Source organism: Microcaecilia unicolor, chromosome 7, assembly GCF_901765095.1.
Source record: "Microcaecilia unicolor chromosome 7, aMicUni1.1, whole genome shotgun sequence".
Classification (NCBI taxonomy): Eukaryota; Metazoa; Chordata; class Amphibia; order Gymnophiona; family Siphonopidae; genus Microcaecilia; species Microcaecilia unicolor.
The window spans coordinates 119071280-119093916 of NC_044037.1; the positions used below are offsets into that span (position 1 = coordinate 119071280).

Genomic DNA, 22637 nt, shown 5'->3' on the forward strand with positions numbered 1-22637 from the left:
AAATTAGTTGGGCACATCAGACACAGAAATATGGACTCCACATAGCCAGTACAGCAGTCTAACTTGTTTTTTGTGACAAGATACAAGGAGAGCCATAGCAGAGGAGTAAAATAGGAAAAGATAGAAGAACATATATCTCCTACAACAGTATCCTCTCTGGCGCAACTTCATACTGAGAATGTAAACTGTGAGAATTTGAAAGATAAAGTGGAATGTATGTTGAGAGTATCTGATGAATTATAGGATGAAATTTAAGTATTTCATTAAGAGATGGGAAGGCAGTTTTGTAATCTCAAAAGTAGAGAAACATGATCGTATCAGTGAGTGAGCACTGAATACCAATTAAACTCTGTATTTTCTACCAGTGTGTATACAACAGAGTGATGACAGCTTGAGGCCATTGTGTAAGTAATTAAAATAGTCTTGTCCAGACAAGAACAGTACATTAAGTAATACTAGCAGTGTTTTTCATCAAAGAAATGTTTGACAGCATGCACTTGGTGCAAATCCAAGAAAAAGGAGGAAACTATGAATGAAATTTGCATATTAAAAGATAAAGAGGCTTTCAAATAAATTCCAAGACTTTTAAGAGAATCTTGTACTTCCAAGGAATGAGCTATGATACTAGGACAGGATTTGGGCCCTGTTTACTAAAATTCAATAAAGAAAAATTAAAAAAATATATATGAAATATTATTAATATTAAAAAAACTTTACCTATGACCATCTTCAATTGCTCATCCTATAACCTTTAAAAAGATCTGTCTGAAATATTGAGATCTGGAACAAGCTTATCTTCTGGTTTCAAAAATTACTTACTGCCTTATATTAAGAGACTACTGAACAACCTGTTGCTGAAGGGACTGAGGTATCCTTGAGAGTTTAAATCTTACCAGGCACTTGAAGACGATAATTTGGGTCTAAAACCTGCAACATTAATAGTGACCTTTGTATTACAACCTGATAGAGACGGATATTGAAACAATTTTTCCGCCATAGAGAAGAGCGTTTTCTGAGTTGTAAGATTAGAATATTTCCGGATGTATCTAAAGTGACCCAAAGAGGCGGCCAATCTTCCTTAAACTTCGCCCCCGAGTATACAACTGGGCGGTCTTTTCTGGTTGAATTTCCTCTGTAAATGTGTGTTGAAACTAAATTCAGTGAAATATGTTTTTTGTGATCCTATACATTTAAGTTCTTCTTAGATTCTAAGACTGTTGTAACTCCATTTGCACAGCCAAGAGTTTGTAGTTACATCGTAATTTAAATTGGTAATAATCCTGAAGCTCTCCTTTCTAGCCTCTAATCTTTGAACTGTAGAGTTTTCTTCATTTTTTTTTTGCAGATATTGTGCTTGCTTCTCCCTCAATTGTGGACTAAAGATGAAAAATATAATATGTTGATTATGTTTTTTTCTTTTTGTGATTTGGAAATCTGAATTGGAAATATTCATCTTTTCTGTATCAAGATTTATTGTTGAATTTCAAATTTCTAAATTACTTAAAATAAAAAAAAAGGAAATACAAAGAAAATCATAAGCAAAACATTTGAACAGAAAATATACATTACATTGCTTAAATAGAAAAATCATTGAATGGGATAAATCAAAGGCAAAACACAGCAGTGTTTACTTTGGACCACAACAGAGAGATCAAGAATCAGAAATAGAAGACAAAAGGAGAATAGTCCTCTAAGGAAAAATATAAGGAAAAGGAAGGAATATACAATTAGTAAGATACTATGGAGGGCATTTTTGATATGACGTCCAAATCCAATTTTGAATGTTTTGCAAAAACTTCCAAAAATCTAGTGTCAAACATGGTCATTTTCAAAACAGAAAATGTCAATCTTTTTGGTTCCAAAATCACCCTTTTAGATGTTTTTGTGCTCAGTGCTCCTTAGGGCCATTTTCAAACAAAAAACATCCAAGAGAAAAATGCACAAAAACAAGCCATTGGGATGTCCTGGGGGCCAGCAGTTTTATTAGATTGGCCACACAGACATCCTAGCAAAGCAGTGGAGCAACCTAGGGGGCATTACAGTGAACTTCACGTAAAAGGTCCCAGGTATACATCACATCATATCCCCCTTATATTGTATGGTGAGCCCTCCATGAATAGCAAAAAATGTACTCTACCCAACCGTACACCACTACAGCAGCCCTTATGCCTGCAGGTGTCACCTCTAGTGGATCATTAGGTATTTTGTGGTTTTTGGGGTGCTGAGACTTTGCACCACAAGTGTACGAGTTAGAATGGGATATGGGCCTGGGTCCCTTTCTCTACAGTCCACTACATTGACCATTAGGTTATTCAAAGAACCTGCTTCCTGCTCTAAGAGGAATGGCCATTATATCTACAGCTGTCATAGAGCTTGGTATTTACTATCACTTTCACCTAATCTTTTCAAATTTGTGCCATTGCATTCAGGATTATAACTGCCACTCTATGTAGGTTACCTCAATGCTTTCTGATAGATCCCATGGTTTTAGTGTTGTTACTGTTGCTTCATACAGGTTACCCCCCAATGCCCTCTTGTTTTGAGTTGTCACTGAGCTCTATCCTCTGCTCTATGCAGGTTATAGCAGTGCTTAATTTCCATCCTCTTGCATGTAGGGATCCTCTGTATTTGTCCAACTCTTTTAAAGTCATTTTGATCTGTCATGAGGCAGTACAGCTGCAGCAGGAAGTTCTTGGAGTGAGAAGTTTTTGGAAATAGGAGCCTTTTCTTTCCTTTGTTCCTGTGTCTGTGTAATTAGTACAAACCAAGGCCTTTCTCCCCCTTTCTTCACAATGAGGGTACTACTGCCTCCAGACTATTTGGCAGAACCCTCTGCAGTAAAAATACATTGATGGTATCTTTTATCCCATGCTAATTTACCATCTATACATTGATTAAAGGTAGGGATAGGGGCAGGATCCATTGATGAGAAGGTTACCCATAGGGATCCTAGTAGTTCATCCTTACATTGTTGGAGAATTCTAGCCTCTGCCCTATTCAGTTCTCACTATGAGAAACTGCCCCATTTTATATACCCCTCCCATCCCCAATAATCTATTTTCAATGCTACAAACTTATCCACAATTACATCAGCCAGGGCATTAACATCAAGTCCCCAGTGGAACTTCCTTACATATCATCTGCCTTGCATATTTTCCCGTGTTTATTGATGGCCCACATTAAACCTAGCTTGTTGGTTGACTTGAGTATACATGTCACTCAGTTTTCTTCTACCGTTGCTCCCTCCCTACTGATCAGTGTCTGAACCAAACAATCTTATCTAAAATTTGAGGCTACTTTGAAAGTTTATCTTTTACTTTGGCCTTTCTGTTGTGGTTATAGGATAGGTTGAACCATTAGCTAGCAATGTGCTTTATGTTTCCTCTCTCTTTTCTTTTTTTACTTTCCATGGTTGCTTGTAGTTCTTTCCTTTGTAATTGTACTTGCTATGATTGTAAACCACTTTGATTTTTGCTTGAAAGGTTGTATATCAAAGTATAATAAACATAAACATAATATTGCTTCTTCCTCCATAACCTCTTATCCAGTCGTGCCTTGACTGACTTCATGTCTTCTCACCTACACAGACTGTTTTTCTAAATGTTCAAGGAATCTGAGAATTGTTTTACCCATTTTGCTGGTGTATATATATAGGGCACTCCATGCCTCTAAAAGGGAACTGAACAGAAGAGACTAGAAAAACAAGCCCTTTTCTCTTTCATAATAATGCTAAAATTTATTAGAGTAAATAAATGGTTACAGTAAAAATTCTTTTATCCTAGTTGTTACAGAAATTGAATTCTTATTTATATCAGTCCAAATTTCAGTATAAGGAAATATAATCTCTCTCTCTCTCTGTTTTCGCTTCGGAAGCTGTCAGACTACTGAAGCTTAATTTTGTCCAATCACTTAATGCCTTATATTTTCTCTCTTACCTATGTGGTATTCTTCAACTCTGACCTCTAAGGTCATCTTCACATAATTCTGTTTCTTTGGTATTTTTCTCAAATAGTCATCTTTTGCCTTTGTAACCTGTTTACCTATCACTCATTGTGGTCCTTCACTGAAAATGTCCCTGTGTTATGTTCAAAGCCTGTTTGAAACAAACAGACACTTGTTAAAGTTCATAGCCCATTACTAGGTTAAGCAAGCCTGTCTATGGTCTGTGAGGAAAACCAAGACACAAGCTAGCTAATTGCCCTACTAGATCAGAAAAAGGAATGTTATACAAACCTGACTGATTTGAAAAAACCAAACAGCTCTATACACTGGATAGACACTTCTCACTCGTGCAATTATGTTTGAGGCATTACCAGAACACTTAAACCAGATGTTTAATTGCAGGTCCACTGGGTCATCCTTTGAAGTCCTATGAGTTCCTAGAGCTAGGGTTTTCCATTTTTGTAAATCCAGTTTCCATTTCAAGATGTCTCCTATCCCTTCAGGCTTTAACCCTTGTCAATGTGCAATACTCCTTGAGGAATTCTGCTCTATTCTGCATTGCAGAACTTGTGCAGAATTTGAGATAGCAGGTAATTCCATTATTTCCCTCTCTCCCCATGTGGCAGCTCCTTTCCCATACAGGACCTCTGCTACAAACAGACTCGGCTTATACTTTTCTCCCATTCTTGCTCCCTCTTGCCCCCATAGCCAAATCAGCACAAGTGGGAAAGTCGTCCTCTGTGGCTTAAATTTATCAGTTGGCACTGGGTGGCAGAGAGGGAAGAGAATGCAGTCGCAGCTGCTGTCTGTTTCCACTTGTGCCAATTAGGCTCATGTGGCAAGGGGAGAGTAGCAGTAGGAGAAAATTGTAAGCTGAATGTGTTCCACTCTGGGGGGGGGTGAGGTCCCTTATGGAGAGGGTGTCTGCTGTGGGGACAGGGAGAAAAGGGAGGTGTGCCAGGGAAAAGAGAGATTGGAGGAATATGTGCTGGGAGGGGAGGGGCTGGGTAGAGAGACCTAGAAGGATATGTGCCTGTCAGAGGAGAGGTGAGAGCTTGGGAAGAGGTGCCACAGGGTGATTCAGGAGAAAAAGGAGTGGAGGAGTAGCCTAGTGGTTAGTACAGTGGGCTTGATGCAGCTGACTGGGTTCAATTCCCACTGCAGCTCCTTGTGACCTTGGGCAAGTCACTTAACCCTCCATTGTCCCAGGTACCAAAACTTAGATTGTGAGCCCTCTAGGGACAGAGAAGTACCTGCATATAATGTGTACAGCGCTGTGTACATCTAGTAGCTATGGGGATGGGTTTAAGATAGCATTTTGATGGTGTGAGTGTAGAGAATGCTATGGGGATGCTATGTGGGTGAGAGGGTTTGAGAAAGAGTGTATGGGATGTTCTTGGAGGGGGCAATTGAGAGAGAGCTATGGTGGGGTAAGAGTGGTGGAGAGTTGAGAGAGAGCTGTGGAGAGCAGGGGGAGAGAGAGCTGATGGAATGTGTGCCAGGTGGGTTTGAGAAAACAGCTGTGGGAGGTTTGAGAAAAAGAGATGGAGAGAGAACTGGAGAACAGGAACAAGGAGGAAGAAAGCTGAGGGGAGTATCTATTCAAGAAGGGGCAGAGAAAACGGGGGTTGAACCTGAGGGGGAGGAGGAAGAAGGACGTCAAACCTAGTGAGAAGTTTGGGAGGTTGAGTCTGAACAGGAGACTGCTGGAACCGCGGGGTGACGGCCGGCCTGGCTGAACACCAGCAACACAGTCCCGACTGAGTGGCTAGCAGGGACGGCTAGCGCTGCAAAAGCACAGTCTCTGGATGCGGCTAGCAAGGACGGCTAGCTGAAGGAACACAGTCTCTGAGGGTGGCTAGCAAGGACGGCTAGCGGAAGGAACACAGTCTCTGAAGGTGGCTAGCAAGGACGGCTAGCAGGACGAAGAACACAGTCTCTGAGGGTGGCTAGCAAGGACGGCTAGCGGAAGGAACACAGTCTCTGAGGTGGCTAGCAAGGACGGCTAGCAGGACGAAGAACACAGTCCCTGAAGTGGCTAGCAAGGACGGCTAGCAGGACGAAGAACACAGTCCCTGAAGTGGCTAGCAAGGACGGCTAACGGGACGAAGAACACAATCCCTGAAGTGGCTAGCAAGGACGGCTAGCAGGACGAAGAACACAGTCTCTGAGGGTGGCTAGCAAGGACGGCTAGCAGGACGAAGAACACAGTCTCTGAGGGTGGCTAGCAAGGACGGCTAGCGGAAGGAACACAGTCTCTGAGGTGGCTAGCAAGGACGGCTAGCAGGACGAAGAACACAGTCCCTGAAGTGGCTAGCAAGGACGGCTAGCGGGACGAAGAACACAATCCCTGAAGTGGCTAGCAAGGACGGCTAGCAGGACGAAGAACACAGTCCCTGAAGTGGCTAGCAAGGACGGCTAGCAGGACGAAGAACACAATCCCTGAAGTGGCTAGCAAGGGACGGCTAGCAGGACGAGAACACAGTCCCTGAAGTGGCTAGCAAGGACGGCTAGCAGGACGAAGAACACAGTCCCTGCGGTGGCTTCTGACATTTGAAACGGAAGCCCCGAGCCCTCCTTGTTCCGGGGTTTAAATCCCCCGCCCGTCCATCCTCTCCCTGGAGAAGAGCCAATCCCTGTAGCCCTGACAGGCAAGGATGGCCGGGATTGGAGGACCCGCCTCGCAATCGGAGTTCCTCCTGCCATGCACCAATCCGGTGCAAGGGGGCGGGACTTGCAATCCTCTCAGCTCCGGTCGGGGAGACAATGACGCCGCCGGCGTCCTCCCTTCCCTGGGGCCGGCGTTCGTTCCCGCGGGTCGCCAGCCTTGGGCCGCCCCGCGGAAGTGCCGGCCCCGTCGGCGGCCTGTCTCTGCCGCACCGGGGCCCGCGGCCCCCGCCGACCATCGCTCCCCGCCGCGGGAGCACTGGTAAGGTCCCGAAACGGGACACCAGGATTTTAGGATGGGATTATTTGACACAGAAGAACCAAACTCCATAAGCAAACAATGAAGGAATACCACAGTGGAGGTAACGAAGAAAACAGTCTTCAAAAGACTTGACACAGCTATGTTTCGGCCACCAGACCTGTATCAGGAGTCTACACATGTAGTCTAAGACAATAATGTAAAAAAGTAAAGAGAGATTGAGACTCTAATAAAAGACAATATATTTATATAATAATATGTAATAAACACCTCTGAACATTATGAAACAACCAGGATATGAAATCATAAACCTGTAGAAAAATATGGCTAATGAATACATAGCCAAACAGAGAGGGATATGAAGTACAAAGCAAACAATCCAAAACAAAAGCACCAAGAGCCTTCAAGACTGGAACATGTCCTTTAATTAGTAGTAGTACAAACTGTGCTGTACATCATTGACCCGACATGGACCGTGTTTCGGCACTTGGTGGCTGAATCAGGGGTCATGAAACAATATCTTCAGAAATGAAGAGGAGCTATCCCATCACCGGGGCTTCAAATAGTAATTGTTGACCTTTAAAGTAGTCAATACTCTAGTTCTGGTACCATTTCATGACCCCTGATGCAGGCACTGAGTTCTGAAATACGGCCTGTGTCGGGTCAATGATGTACAGCATCGTTTTTACTACTACTAATTAAAGGACATGTTCTAGTCTTGAAGGCTCCTGGTGCTTTTTGTAATGAATACATAGACCATGAAAACCATATATACAAAATAAAGCTAAAGTGAACAGTTAATGCTAAACAACAAAATCATGTAAAATAAATAATATAATAACAAGAAGATAACAAGTAGATGAGCTTCATACAAACATATGTTCAAAGATGAAAAGTTAATAGTTAAAAAACAGTAAAACAATAGTAAAAAAAATATTGTTATAATTATTTGACATAATATTGTTTAGCATTAACTGTTCACTTTAACATTTTGTATATATAATTTTCTTGGTCTGTTTATTAATTAAAATATTAAAACACAAAATGGGGATATTCAAAAATAAACTGGAGTAAATTTAGCTCAAAATATTTAAATATAGATACTCCAGACCACTATTCAAACTTTATCAAAATATTTATTTATATAAATAGTTTCACACCTAACACATTCATATGACCCAATCATACTCCTAACTGCTTTGCTGAAAACATTTTTTTCTAAAAATAATACAATCATAAGGACCTATCCTCAAAAAATATTAACCCTAAAAGAAAAAAATATTTTCAAATCCACTCTTTCTGTTGTGTTCCAGGAGCACACATCACCAGCAGAAAGCTCCCAAATAGGATCTCATCGATGGGGCAAGATGGCGTCTTGAGCAGAAGCAAATACCTGAGCTCTTGAACCGTCGTGAATTGTCAGCAGGAGCGGTCTTTTCTTTCCCCGTTTACATGGGGAAAAGAAAAGGAAAACCCAGGGAGCAGACCTCCTTAACCCCTGGAGGGAACCCTGCACTTCGCCAGACTACAATGATGATGTTTGCAGCTCAGGTACCGGGAACTCCGACGCCCACTGTGAACGGTCATTCCCTCCCCTTATCGGAGAGAGAAGTCCGCAGCATAGAGGAGGTCTCTTTGAGCTCTCCCTCGAGCACGACACCTCCCAGACTAGGTGGCAGTTTTATACAAGCAGTGGAGCAGGCAAAAGAACAATCCGAAGTGGTGAATAGTTTCTTTGATGCCTGGAGGAGGCTCTCCTGCTACTTCTACCCCAGAGTTAACATCAAGTAAAGGACGAGGGTTCCCGTCTCTTTCAAACCTAGGGCCTACCACCTTAACCTGGACGAGAAGTGAAAAACCGAGCGTGGTGACACTGGACACCCTATGGGACGCGATTCAGGAGTTAACCGGCTCTCTTCTCCAGGTAACTAAAACGTTTACGGAAGAACGTTTATCTGAAACTGTTCAGAAACAGGAGGAAAGATTTCTGAAGCTAGAAGGCGAGATAAAAACTTTGCAAACTTTTGCAGGGGCAGTCATGAAAGAAAGAGAGATTTTGAACAGGAAATTAGAATACTTGGATAATAATGCTAGAAAATTAAACTTAAGATTGCTTAATTTCCCGAAATCTCCTATTTTGTCAGCTACTGATATGTTAAAGAAATACTTCAGTGAAATCTGGGCTATCCCGAAAGAAGCATATCCTCCATTTACCAGAGCTCAATATATTACAGGAAAAGGAACTTTAACACAATCTCAACCGGGACTGAATTAACTGAATTTCTTGAAAGTTTTCTTGAAGTAATAACTGAGCGCACTACTCTTTTGGTATCATTTGTGTTTGAAACAGACAGATATAATATATTTTGTTTATATTTCAAACATATGAAAGCATTGTTTCTCGGAGCCAGTATACAAATATTTCCAGATTTAAATAGAGAGACTTTGAAACGAAGACGTGAGTTTTTGGGTTTAAAGCAGAAGACTCTTACTTTGAAAGGAACTTTCCTATTGAAATTTCCCTGCAGATGTTTTCTTTCCTTTGACTCTGTTAATTACATGTTTACTGACCCGAAGAAAATGCATGACTTTATAGTTTCCAAGGAAGAAGAGAACTGATGTATCCAGAACAATCCTGTAGGCTAATGCTGTTAAATTTGATTGTGGGTCTAGTAGTTCTCCTGCTCTAATGTTAAGTATTTCCTATTTTTTTTTCATTGTGTCTTGTCCTACTTTGTTTTATTGTGGACTAACTAAATGGAAGTGTTTACCTTAGGAGGTTATCTCCTAGATTTATTTTTTTCGTTATGTTGTAATTCAATTACTGTGATTGCAGTCATGTTATGTGATTGTTAATTTGGAAAATTATAAATAAAGATATAAAAAAAAAAAAAGGATGTTATCAGTCAACGAACTATCGTTCCCAAAAGTAAATCCTGATATTGTTAACTTTCAGTCCTGTCGACTTTCAATGTATCCTCCACCTGGACTCAACTTCTTCAAATCCATGAGAGCAAACTGATGCAGTACCAACGCAGCAACCATTAGGCATGCTGTTAGATATAAAATTCAATTGCTTCTTTGCTCCCCAATGCGAGAATGTATTTCATATATCTTCCTCAAGAGAAGCAAATAAGATCACGGCAAATAAAACAACAAAAAATAAACCTACCTACTAACATAATATCTACAGTAAATCAATCAATTAAGCTGAATCTCAAATTAAAGAAAAAATTCATATACTGCTGCTTACCGGAGGGACCTCATCCAGACTGTGCCATCGGGTTCCTAACCTTCAGGTGGAAATGCCCTTATAATCTACTTCTGGGTTTAAATAAAATCCTGACCTACCAGTAACTTCAATGACAGTTCACAGTACAATAATGGGATCACCATTCCACCTCCAAATGTAACCCTCCCGGTGTTACCGTATTCCAATAAAAAATCTTTGTTCTAAAGTCAACAAAGCATTGCTGACATCACCACCTCTGTTTTAAAACTACCTGTGACAGCGCCACAAATCACAAATCATCAATCAAATGGCCCTTAGTAACCAAATGGGCCACCAAAATGCCTCCAATCTCACATTTTAATAATGCTAATGTGCTCTGCCAATTGCTGTTTCAATTTCCTTTTCGTCTGCCCAATATAATACAGGTGGCAAGGACACATTATGCAATAAGCAACCTTTGAGCTGTCACAGGTAGTCCTATTTCTAAAATAAAACTTTTTGGTGGTTCCTGGAATAGGTAAATTATTGGTGGTTAAGGAAAACTTACAATAAACACATTTTCCACAGGGTGAATGTCCCCCAATTGATTGATTGTGTCTGGGGGCCTTCAATATTTCTCCCATATTAGCTCTTCGCTTATAAGCTATTTTTGGATGTTCACAAAATTCTGGATGTACAGCAAGTACATTCCAATGCTTATAAATACTACAATCAGCAGTACCTTGAGTTGAATATGGAAGACCGCAGACAAGAGGGCTCTTTGTTTCATTATATTTAGGTAAAAAAAAGCCATGATTGTAGTTTTTTTTTTTAACCTTTCCACCGGGTAGCCCCTCTGAATAAACCGATCAAACATACCAGTGGACTGTGTTTTAAACTCTTCAACTGAGGAGCACATACGCCTCAATCTAAGAAACTGACCGACAGGAACACCCCTTTTTAACAAGTTAGGATGAACACTAGAATAATGTAATAGGGTGTTACTGTCAGTTTGCTTCCTATAGATGGTGGTAGTTAATCTTTGTCCAGAAGATTTTAAAATCTTAATGTCCAAAAAGTCTGTTTCAGATCCATGAACTTTAGTTGTGAATGTAATGTAGGAATCCACATGGTTAATTTGGTCAATGAAAGTCTGCAAAACATCCAAGAGGCCCTTCCATAGCATGATATCATCTATATAACATTTCCATAAGACTGTGTGATCTTTATAACAAGAATCGTAAGTACATAAGTAATGCCACACTGGGAAAGACCAAGGGTCCATCGAGCTCAGCATCCTGTCCACGACAGCGGCCAATCCAGGCCAAGGGCACCTGGCAAGCTTCCCAAACGTACATACATTCTATACATGTTATTCCTGGAATTGTGGATTTTTCCCAAGTCCATTTAGTAGCGGTTTATGGACTTGTCCTTTAGGAAACCGTCTAAGCCCTTGTTAAACTCTGTCAAGCTAACCGCCTTCACCACGTTCTCCGGCAATGAATTCCAGAGTTTAATTACGCGTTGGGTGAAGAAAAATTTTCTTCGATTTGTTTTAAATTTACTACACTGTAGTTTCATCGCATGCCCCCTAGTCCTAGTATTTTTGGAAAGCGGTGAACAGACGCTTCACATCCACCTGTTCCACTCCACTCATTATTTTATAAACCTCTATCATGTCTCCCCTCAGCCGTCTCTTCTCCAAGCTGAAAAGCCCTAGCCTCCTTAGTCTTTCTTCATAGGGAAGTCGTCCCATCCCCGCTATCATTTTAGTCGCCCTTCGCTGCACCTTTTCCAATTCCACTATATCTTTCTTGAGATGCGGCGACCAGAATTGAACACAATACTCAAGGTGCGGTTGCACCATGGAGTGCTAAAACGGCATTATAACATCCTCACACCTGTTTCCCATACCTTTTTTAATAATACCCAACATTCTGTTCGCTTTCCGAGCCGCAGCAGCACACTGAGCAGAAGGTTTCAGTGTATTATTGACGATGACACCCAGATCCCTTTCTTGGTCCTTAACTCCTAACATGGAACCTTGCATGACGTAGCTATAATTCGGGTTCTTTTTTCCCACATGCATCACCTTGCACTTGCTCACATTAAACGTCATCTGCCATTTAGCCGCCCAGTCTCCCAGTCTCGTAAGGTCCTTCTGTAATTTTTCACAATCCTGTCGCGAGTTAACGACTTTGAATAACTTTGTGTCATCAGCAAACTTAATTACCTCGCTAGTTACTCCCATCTCTAAATCATTTATGAATATATTAAAAAGCAGCGGTCCTAGCACTGATCCCTGAGGAACCCCACTAACTACGCTTCTCCATTGTGAATACTGTCCATTTAACCCCACTCTGTTTCCTATCCTTCAACCAGTTTTTAATCCACAATAGGTCTTTTCCTCCTATCCCATGACCCTCCAATTTCCTCTGTAGCCTTTCATGAGGTACCTTGTCAAACGCCTTTTGAAAATCCAGGTACACATTATCAACCGGCTCCCCTTTGTCCACATGTTTGTTTACTCCTTTCAAAGAATTGAAGTAAATTGGTCAGGCAAGATTTCCCCACACAAAAGCCATGCTGACTCGGTCTCAGTAATCCATGTCCTCGGATGTGCTCTGTAATTTTGTTTTAATAATAGCCTCTACCATTTTCCCCCGGCACCAATGTCAGACTCACCGGTCTATAATTTCCCAGATCTCCCCTGGAACCTTTTTTAAAAATGGGCATGCATTGGCCACCCTCCAATCTTCTGGTACCACGCTCGATTTTAAGGATAAATTGCATATCACTAACAGTAGCTCCGCAAGCTCATTTTTCAGTTCTATCAGTACTCTAGGATGAATACCATCCGGTCCAGGAGATTTGCTACTCTTCAGTTTGCTGAAACTGCCCCATTACGTCCTCCAAGTTTACCGTGAAGTCAGTAAGTTTCTCTTTCGCCGTCCGCTTGAAATATCATTTCCGACACAGGTATCCCACCCAAATCTTCCTCGGTGAAGACCGAAGCAAATAATTCATTCAATCTCTCTGCTACGTCTTTGTCTTCCTTGATCGCTCCTTTTACCCCTTGGTCATCCAGCGGTCCAACCGATTCTTTTGCCGGCTTCCTGCTTTTAATATACCAAAAAATTTTTTTACTATGCTTTTTGCCTCTAATGCTATCTTTTTTTCGTAATCCCTCTTGGCCTTTTTTATCTGCGCCTTGCATTTGCTTTGACACTCCTTATGCTGGCTGTTGTTATTTTCAGACGGTTCCTTCTTCCATTTTCTGAAGGCATTTCTTTTAGCCCTAATAGCTTCCTTCACCTCACTCAATCATAAACATGTTTATTCTCAAACTTCATCATATAAAGGCATGCTATGGAGGGCGCTATAGATGCTATGTTTATTCATTAGCCATATTTTTGTATAGGTTTATGATTTCATATCCTGGTTGTTTCCTGATGTTCAGAGGTGCTTATTATATATTATCGTATACATATCTTGCCTTGTTTTTAGATTCTCAATCACTCTTTATTTTTTTTTTACATTATTGTTTCAAACTGCATGTGTAGACTCCTGATGCAGCCTAGTATCTGAAACACGGCTGTGTAAAGTCTTATGAAGATTTTTAATAAAGACACACTTGTTTTCTTCATTACATCCACTGTGATATTTCTTCATAATCTGACAAAGAAAATATTACAAGTAATGCTGAGACGGCTGAGGGGAGATATGATAGAAGTGTATAAAATAATGAGTGGAATGGATCGGGTGGATGTTGAAGCGACTGTTCACGCTATCCAAAAATACTAGGACTAGAGGGCATGAGTTGAAGCTACAGTGTGGTAAATTTAAAACGAATCGGAGAAAATTTTTCTTCACCCAACGTGTAATTAGACTCTGGAATTCGTTGCCGGAGAACGTGGTACGGGCGGTTAGCTTGACGGAGTTTAAAAAGGGGTTAGATAGATTCCTAAAGGACAAGTCCATAGACCGCTATTAAATGGACTTGGAAAAATTCCGCATTTTTAGGTATAACTTGTCTGGAATGTTTTTACGTTTGGGGAGCGTGCCAGGTGCCCTTGACCTGGATTGGCCACTGTCGGTGACAGGATGCTGGGCTAGATGGACCTTTGGTCTTTCCCAGTATGGCACTACTTATGTACTTATGTACTTATGCAGAATTGTAATACATTTTCAAAATGTTTGGACAGATTAAAAAATTTTTTTTTTGTAGAATTCTTCTAGGAGTAAAGTAAAAAGAATCAGAAATCGTGCTATAGTCCTGTTCTGTTCGCTTTCATTTCCAAATCCATCTTAATATGGAAGAGTCAGTTATAAAAGTAAATCTAAAATATGCCCTTCCCTCTTGTAGTTCATTGGCTTTCTCTGTTCTGGAAAACCAAAGAACACATCAAGCAATATCTCCTCCTGCTCGTTTAGCTTTTCCAGTCCTGCTGTTGCTCAGTGTCAGTTCTTCAACACGTCACAGTTGAAGAGGATGAGCATCTGATGAAGGGTAGCTAAAAGAACAACAGAGTTAAGAGTGTGAGGAGAAGAAATGAAAGCCCACATTGAAAGAGAAATGGGGGAGTAAGAAGATGGTTGGAGATACATGATGATATCCTAATTCAGGGATGCAGGAGTTCAGGCCTCAAGTGCTGCAAACAGGCAAGGTTTTCAGGATATCTGATAGATCTGCATGGATAATACACTGTATGCAAATCTATCTCATGCATATTAATAGTTAGAGCAGTGATAGAGCAGTGCTTCTCAATCCAGTCCTTGGGGCACACCTAACAGGTCAGGTTTTAAGGATATCCACAGTGAATATGCATAAGATAGATTTGCATGCACTGCCTTCTTGGTAAGCAAATCTGTTTCATGCATATCCTGAAAACCTGACCAACTGGGTTGAAGAGCACTGGATTAGAGCAGTGATCTGGTCCCTTTGATCTTGGGAATGTCACTTGGCTTCCATTGCCTAAAGATAAAAACTTATAGGCTGTATGGCAACAGGGAAATACCTACTGTATCTGAATGTAAATTGCCTTAAAGTGCTGAGAAGGGCATTAGGTAAGTAGCTAAGTAAGTGGTCATTTTGTTGGTAAGGACTACATGTGCTTAGAGAGGAAGAGCATGGAGGAAGTGTGAAGAGGTATACCTGGTAGTTCAGCTGATAAGTTGAGACCATGTATCCATTGGTCCTTGCTTTTGTTGCTGATCATTTGCCCCCTTCCTCCCCCTCCTTTGGACCTCCCTTTCTAATGATTCCACTCTGTCTTTCTCTTCCATTTGTGGTCTGATTTTTTTCCACCTGTTGTCAGAGTGATGAGCTGAGCCTGCAGAAGAAACTGCGGACAGAGGTGATTCAGCTGGAGGACACACTAGCGCAGGTTCGCAAGGAGTATGAGATGCTTCGTATTGAATTTGAGCAGAATCTGGCAGCTAATGAGCAAGCAGGTAATGATGGCCTGTCCCAACCAGAGAAATCATCTAGTGTACACCCATCAATAAAAATCCTGCAGACTTGAGATGAAATATATCTATTTTGAAAAGAAATCAGGTTTGACTGGTTCAATTTGCAAGCAAAATTTCAAGGGATAATGTTAAATAGGGTAAGACAGATATATTAGTGGACTAGCAATAGTTTAGTGTATTTTATTTTAAAACTAGTAAAAGAGGCCCGTTTCCAACAGAAAAGAAATGGGAGCTAGCAAGGTTCCAGGGCCCCCTCCCACTCCTCCCCACCTCCTCCCCCAGGACCCCCCACCCTCTCTCGTCTGAGGACCCCCACCCCTCTCGTCTCAGGACCTCCCCCCTCGTCTCAGGACCCCCCCCCCTCCGATTTCTGCCGCCCAGCGCCTCCCTCCGTCTGTCTCTGTGGCCTCCGAGTGCAAGGAGGACGTATGTGGGTGCTCCAGCCCTTCGTACGTGGCAGCTGCTGTTTAAAAGGTTTTACCTCCTGCTCGGCTGGCAACACTCAACTCCAGCAAGTACAGATGCCGCTTCAGACAGGCTGTGGTTCGCTGGTCCTCTGGTCCCGCCCTCATTTCCTTTTTGCTGAAGGGTGGGACCACAGGAACAGTGAACCACAGCCTGTCTGAAGCGGCGTCTGTACTTGCTGGAGTTGAGTGTTGCCGGCCGAGCAGGAGGTAAAACTTCTAAAACAGCAGCTGCCACGTACGAAGGGCTGGGGCACCCGCACTCGGAGGCCACAGAGACAGAGGGAGGCGCTGGGCAGCGGAAATGGGAGGAGAGGGGGGGCGCAGAACTCAATCGGCAGTGGATCCGTCGTGGCCCGTGGAACTCGGACGACGGGAGTGGAAGGAGGGAGGGAGGTTGGGGATCATGGAACGGGGGTGGCGGCGGCGGCGTTTGGTTACCTCCGGTGGCTGCTGCTGGGTTCCCTTCCCTCTCACTTCCCATTGGTCCGCCTTGTGATGTCATCCCCAGGACAGACCAGTAGGAACTCGGTTATGAATCCAGGCAGCCAGACGGAAGTGCAGAGGTCCAAATTATTATATAGGAAATGTTTCTAGTTTTGCATGTTGTAATTGGTCAGATCTCAGTCTTTTATACTTTAGAATAAACAATAGAACTTGGCACCTAAGGTTTGCAGGCTTGAGCCCAGAAACCTCTCTTGCAACTTCCCTGTCCCAATCCCCCTCCTCTGCAGCACTTCCAAACCTGTCTCCTTTGTCGGCTGCAGCAGCCATAAACACCGTTCCTCTGCTGCATCCCATATCTGAGCAAACAGGAAGTTGCACAGGGAAATCCATCTCTTTCTGTGGTGGTGTTCTACATGCAAGGTCTGACTTCCTGAGGTTTCAGTTTAATTTCTGTCTACATATTTGTATTTCTAGTTTGTGGTCACTTTTTCTGAATACTGTCTGAAATTACATTGGTTGCCAGTCAAAGATTTAAGATTCTGTCAGGTGAAGCTCCTTTTTATATGATGGAGCTTGTGAATTTTCTTCATAGATCTAACACACAAAAACATTTTTTCTTACAATTTCTTAGTGTTACTGCCTTAAAATCAGTTAAACATATTTTTCTGCATTGCTTTATTATCCGATGGCCTCATCATGGAATTCACTTCCTATATTTTTGCGAAGCTCTCAATGCTATGCACTGTTTAGAAAAAATGTTAAATCATTTTTATTTCTGTGAACTTGATCCTAATCATGGCTCATGACAGATTATACTTGTCATACATACGTTTGTATTGTGTTATTGTAATTCCCAGAAAGTTGTATTTGGCTTCTTGGTTCCTGTAACCTGCCTTGAACTAGTAAGGTATGTGGCCTCTTATAAAATATGTTAATAACATAACATTTGGTATTTGCATTCTGTGTGCATGACCAAGGCTGGGTATTTTATTCAACTGAATTTTTATGTAGCAATCCGTAGTAATTTGGCTTATTTAGTTTTCCTATTAGATATATTGATGTTTTAGGGCATGCTGAAATATTTAGAGCACTGCCATTTCATGTAGGTAGGGTCCTTGTTTTGAAAGTTACTGCAGCATGGTAGATTTGCTCTGTGACCTGAGTGACTTTTTGTAGAGGTGTCTAAACTTCACAACCTGGTATTGAGAAGGTGTATGTTATATTAGTGAGATTACACCAGGATCAGAAATGTTTTTGTGTGCTGAGTTTTACAAGGAAAAGGTAGTGCTTCCCTGTATGAGGTGTGGGGGAGGGGTAAAAGTGTGCTGCCTCTGTGGGATGTTGGGGAGATTAAAAAAAAAAAAAAGTGTTACCTGGGGAAGGAAAAGAGAAGGGGATTGTTGGTTGGTTAATGAAGGCCATTCGTCTGTGTAGTGGGGGGGGGGGGGGGGGGCAAAGAGAAGAATGTGTGTTGGGGGGATCAGGGATGGGGGGGTCGTGTTGGCTGTAGATGTGTGAGGCAGAAAGAGACGGAGGTATGTATTGAGGGGGGTGAGAGAAGGATAGGCTGGCTGTTATGGGTGGGTGGGAGGTGGTCAGAAAGAGTTGGCAGTGGCAATTGGGTTAGAGGAGGCAGAGAGATGAACAGGTTGACCATGTTTATTGGGCGAAGAGACATTTGGGTTAGAGGGGGCAGAGAGATGAACAGGTTGACTATGTTCATTGGGGGAAGAGGGAGGTTCAGGTTGGCTGTGTGTGTGTTTGGGGGCACAGAAATATTCTGGCTGTAGGTGTGTGTAGGTAGTACAAAAAGAGGTGATAGCGTGCATTGGGTGATGGGGGCAGAGAGATGGAGAGGCTGGTCGTGCATTGGGGGGAGGGACAAAGGGAGGGACAGACTTTGCTTTATGTGTGTGGGGGAGGATAGAGATGGATATTTTGGCTGTAGGTGTATTAAATGCGTGGGGCACAAAGATGTGTATTGGGAGGGGGACAGGGGAATGAGAAAGGGACAATCTGGCCATTTGAATTCAGGGGAGGGGAGATGAGAGAGACGGATGTGTTGGCTGTGAAAGGAAGGAGCAGAAAGAGGTGGCAGATATATGGACAGGCTGGCTTTGTGTGGGGAGGGGAGGGGTCAGAGAGGAGGACAGGCTGGACAAGAGTACTGAAGAACTGCTCTGGCACCCAAGGCTTCATCGGATGATGTTGCCTATGAGTTTGCCTATGAGTTTGGCTGCACTTCCCTGTTGTCTATAGAGAAACCCCTATTACAGGTAAGCAACTTCACTTTCCGTAGGAAGGGTGGCAACATTCGGATCATGGCTCCTGCTTCTGTAAAACACAGGAAGGGATCTCTGCAGAATAATGCCTGTAAAGCCTGTAACTCCCTGCAAGCCAAAGCAATGGTGAGGAGGAACACCATCTTTAAGTTAAAGTCCTTAAGAGTCACTTTCTTCAATGACTTGAAGATTGCTAAGGTCTTGAGAACCAGAATTAGACTCCGGGAGGAGGCAATGAGTGATTTGAGCGGTTGGAACGTGGTATGCCTGTAAAGCACTCTAAACCAACTCAGAGTAAAGCATCACTGAAGGAACCCAAGATGGTGGAGGGCACCACGATGGTCACCGCACCAGTGGGAGAATGGGCTCAGGAAATCTGGACAGTAATGGCAGCACTGGAGGACTGCTTAAATAAGTTGCAATCCGCGATGGACGAAATCAACGAAAAGTTTGACTCGCATTTCCACAGGCTCATGGAGATGGAATGACGAGTCTCAGAGCGCGAGGATGAGGCTGTGTGCATGGCAGGCCAACTGGGAACCCTGCAAAAGGAGATGGCAGAGCTCTGTGACAGACTTGGAAGAGCACGAAAATAGAGCTCACAAGAAGAATGTTTCGGTTGTGGGGCTCCCGGAGACTGTCTGTGATACAGAACTATATAACTTTTTAGAACCTGGCTCCCAACGCATCTGGGCCTGGATTGTACTACTTTTACTTTTAGATGTAAGAGGGCCCGTAGGAAGGGGCACACAGAGACTCAGACACTAGGTCCTGCACAACCACTGTCTCTTATCTGTATCCTTCTCCTCCACTGTTAACTCCAGACTCTGTTCTTTTTAACTTGCTGCACCATATGCCTGGAATAGACTTCCTGAGCCAGTATGTCAAGTTCCATCTCTGGCTGTCTTCAAATCTAAGCTAAAAGCCCACCTTTTTGATGCTGCTTTTAACTCCTAACCCCTATTCACTTGTACAGTACCCATGTATGTCTTATCATTTGCACCTTAGTAATTCCATTATCCCTTATTTATCCTTTTTGTCTGTCCTGATTAGATTGTAAGCTCTTTCGAGCAGGAACTGTCTCTTTCAGTTCAAGTGTACAGCGCTGCGTATGTCTAGTAGCACTATAGAAATAGTAGTAGTAGTATTTTAAGCCAAGGCCATGGTTGATTTGCCTAGTTGGACTGGCTACTAGTCTGCATGAGGGCACGGGCACACCTGTAGCGCTTTTTATAGGGAATGGGGTGCAGAGAGGGGGTAGATACCTTGATGGGGACTCCTGTTGGGACATCTTTTAATATTTCAGTATCATCTCCATGAATGCATTGACGGGGAAGATCCCTGCTGAGTGAGGTGTCTTTCTTTATTTCTCTCTGCTTCTGGACAGAGTCCCTGCATTCCTTCTGGTCTCTTTTCTCCCCCTCCCTGATCATGTTAGTCTTATCTATTGTGTCTGACTTGAAGGATAGTGTGTGGAAATTTCCCATATTATTACATGAAAACTTGGTTTCCATTCCTATCTAAGAGAGCATTGGTTGATTTACCAACAAATTAATGACTCTCCATATGTTAGCTCCATGACCTATTGAGAGAAGTCCAAGGTGGTTATGGATAATAGATTAGTAATCCCACCACCACAAAAGGCTAGATGGGAATCTTCCAGAAATTCAGCTTTCTTTTTTCTATCCCCTTCTCATTGGAACTGTCTCCCTAAAAGCATTAGACTAGAAGAGTCCTATATTCAGTTTCGTAAACTTTTGAAAACATATTTGTTTCAGAATACATTTGAAAATAATCTGGAGTGAAAGGAAAAATTAGGCAGAATGAATATGCAGTAAAATAATATGCTTGCTTATGTATTTGTTATGAATGGTTGTTCATTGTGTGTTGGTGTTTTATCTTTTAGAATGGTTGTTTTAGTTTGCTGTGCTTTTCTATCAAATTGATGGATTTCTTATGTTTTTTAATATGATATTTTTAAATTATGAAGTAAACCGTCCTGTTTTGTGAATGCAATTTGAAACAGTATAGTAAATAAATAAATGATAAACGATAGTAGCCTATACCAAGAGAATACGGAGGGCCCGGGAGGCTGAGTTGCTCTGCCGCTCTAGTGAGCTCAGTTCTCTGCTTAATACCCATTTGTCTCGACTAGATTACACAACCAAACAGAAGCTTACTAAGGTCAGGAAACAGATCACGCTGTCCTTAATGAGAGGGCCTCCAATGATCTTTATTAATCATCGCTATAAATTACACTGTTGGGGAGGGAAGGCCAGTAACTCTCCAACCTGGTATGCCCCAGTAGAAAGAAGCACGTGATCTTAGCTATTAAAGATGGCCAGGGGAAATGTTAAACAAATGAGGGTCAGATAGGAGAACAGTTTGTTCAGTTTTATAGAGCATTGTATGAAAGCAGACTTCTTGATGAGGAAATCCGGAACCTGACCTTTCAAAGGCTTAACTTGCCAAGCCTTGCCCTGAATCAGGTGCAAGAATTGAACAAATCCCTTAGCAAGGAGGCAATTAGAGTGAGCATTAAGCACATGAAATTGGCCAAAGTTCCTGGACCCAATAGATTTGGCCTGGATTATTATAAGTTTATGGGAGGATTTGGTGGCGAGATCACTGTGTGTTATGTATAATGACCTAGAGGGGTTGGGGAGCGGCAACAGGTCAAATATGGCTCATATTATATTATTACCTGAACCAGGGAAGGATCCTTTGTGGGTGGGTTCATATTGGGAAAACAGCCTCAAACAATCAACCAGGTTATGTAGAGTGAATGTGAAAAATATACGAAATTGGGAAATACCCTCAGAAACCAAGGCTCCCGCCAAGGTCTGGTCAGCAAGACACTATTATCTATAAAAGATTTTGTGTCTGTGACCTAATTTCTTTCATGGGGTATATATTCCCAAACTCTCTCATTCAAAACTGCCAATATTTAAACCTTAGTTCTTAGAGTAACTGAGTAAAAAAGATTTTATCAAGCATCAGCATGGTCTATTTTAACTTAGCTCAATCAATGCTGGCTTGACTCCCCCACAATGTAACTGCTGGTTTTCAACAGGGCCCGATTCGTTTCACCCACAACAGGGCTTCATCAGGAATCATTAAGCCAAATCATATTGTCAGGGATATTGATCTCAGAGTGGCTTAACATCTCTTGAGACAGGCAAGAGATGTTAAGCCACTCTGAGATCATTGTGGGGGAGTCAAGCCAGCATTGATTGAGCTAAGTTAAAATAGACCATGCTGATGCTTGATAAAATCTTTTTTACTCAGCTACTCTAAGAACTAAGGTTTAAATATTGGCAGTTTTGAATGAGAGAGTTTGGTCATAGACACAAAATCTTTTATAGATAATAATGTCTTGCTGACCAGACCTTGGCGGGAGCCTTGGTTTCTGAGGGTATTTCCCAATTTCGTATATTTTTCACATTCACTCTAGTCTACATAACCTGGTAGATTGTTTGAGGCTGTTTTTCAGTCCGTATAGTATTAGATTACCGAAGCTTGATTAACAGCCTATACTGTTGCTTTTTTCTATACATGGGTTCATATTGGCCCATATCTTTTTTTAAACCAGGATGCAAAGCTGCTGGTGGCCATTATGGTGTGGCACCTGAGCTGATACTTGCACCAAGCTTATTCATACAGACTAAGTAGGATTTGTACTGGGTGTTTTGCTTCCATGAATCTAACAGAATCCTTGGTAGCTATCCATGAATATAAGGGTTGAGGCGGTAGTACATCAGCTGTTGTGGGCCTTGACATAGAAAAAGCATTTGATGGCATTTTTTGGGAATATCTCTTTTGGGTGTTGGGCCGATGTAGTTTGTAGGGCTGTTTTTCAGGATAGGTAAGCTCACTGTATACCGGACCGCGGG

General features: G+C 42.1%; 1 protein-coding gene across 2 annotated transcripts in view; it reads left to right on the forward strand.

Moving 5' to 3' along the window:
- RNF40 (ring finger protein 40) overlaps positions 1-22637 on the forward strand; it is a 179376-nt gene that overhangs the window by 115970 nt on the left and 40769 nt on the right. For both annotated transcript variants that reach the window (XM_030209272.1, XM_030209273.1), the window contains exon 11: positions 15398-15533. In XM_030209272.1, coding sequence (XP_030065132.1) covers positions 15398-15533 — 136 coding nt within the window. The remainder of the gene's footprint in view (positions 1-15397; positions 15534-22637) is intronic.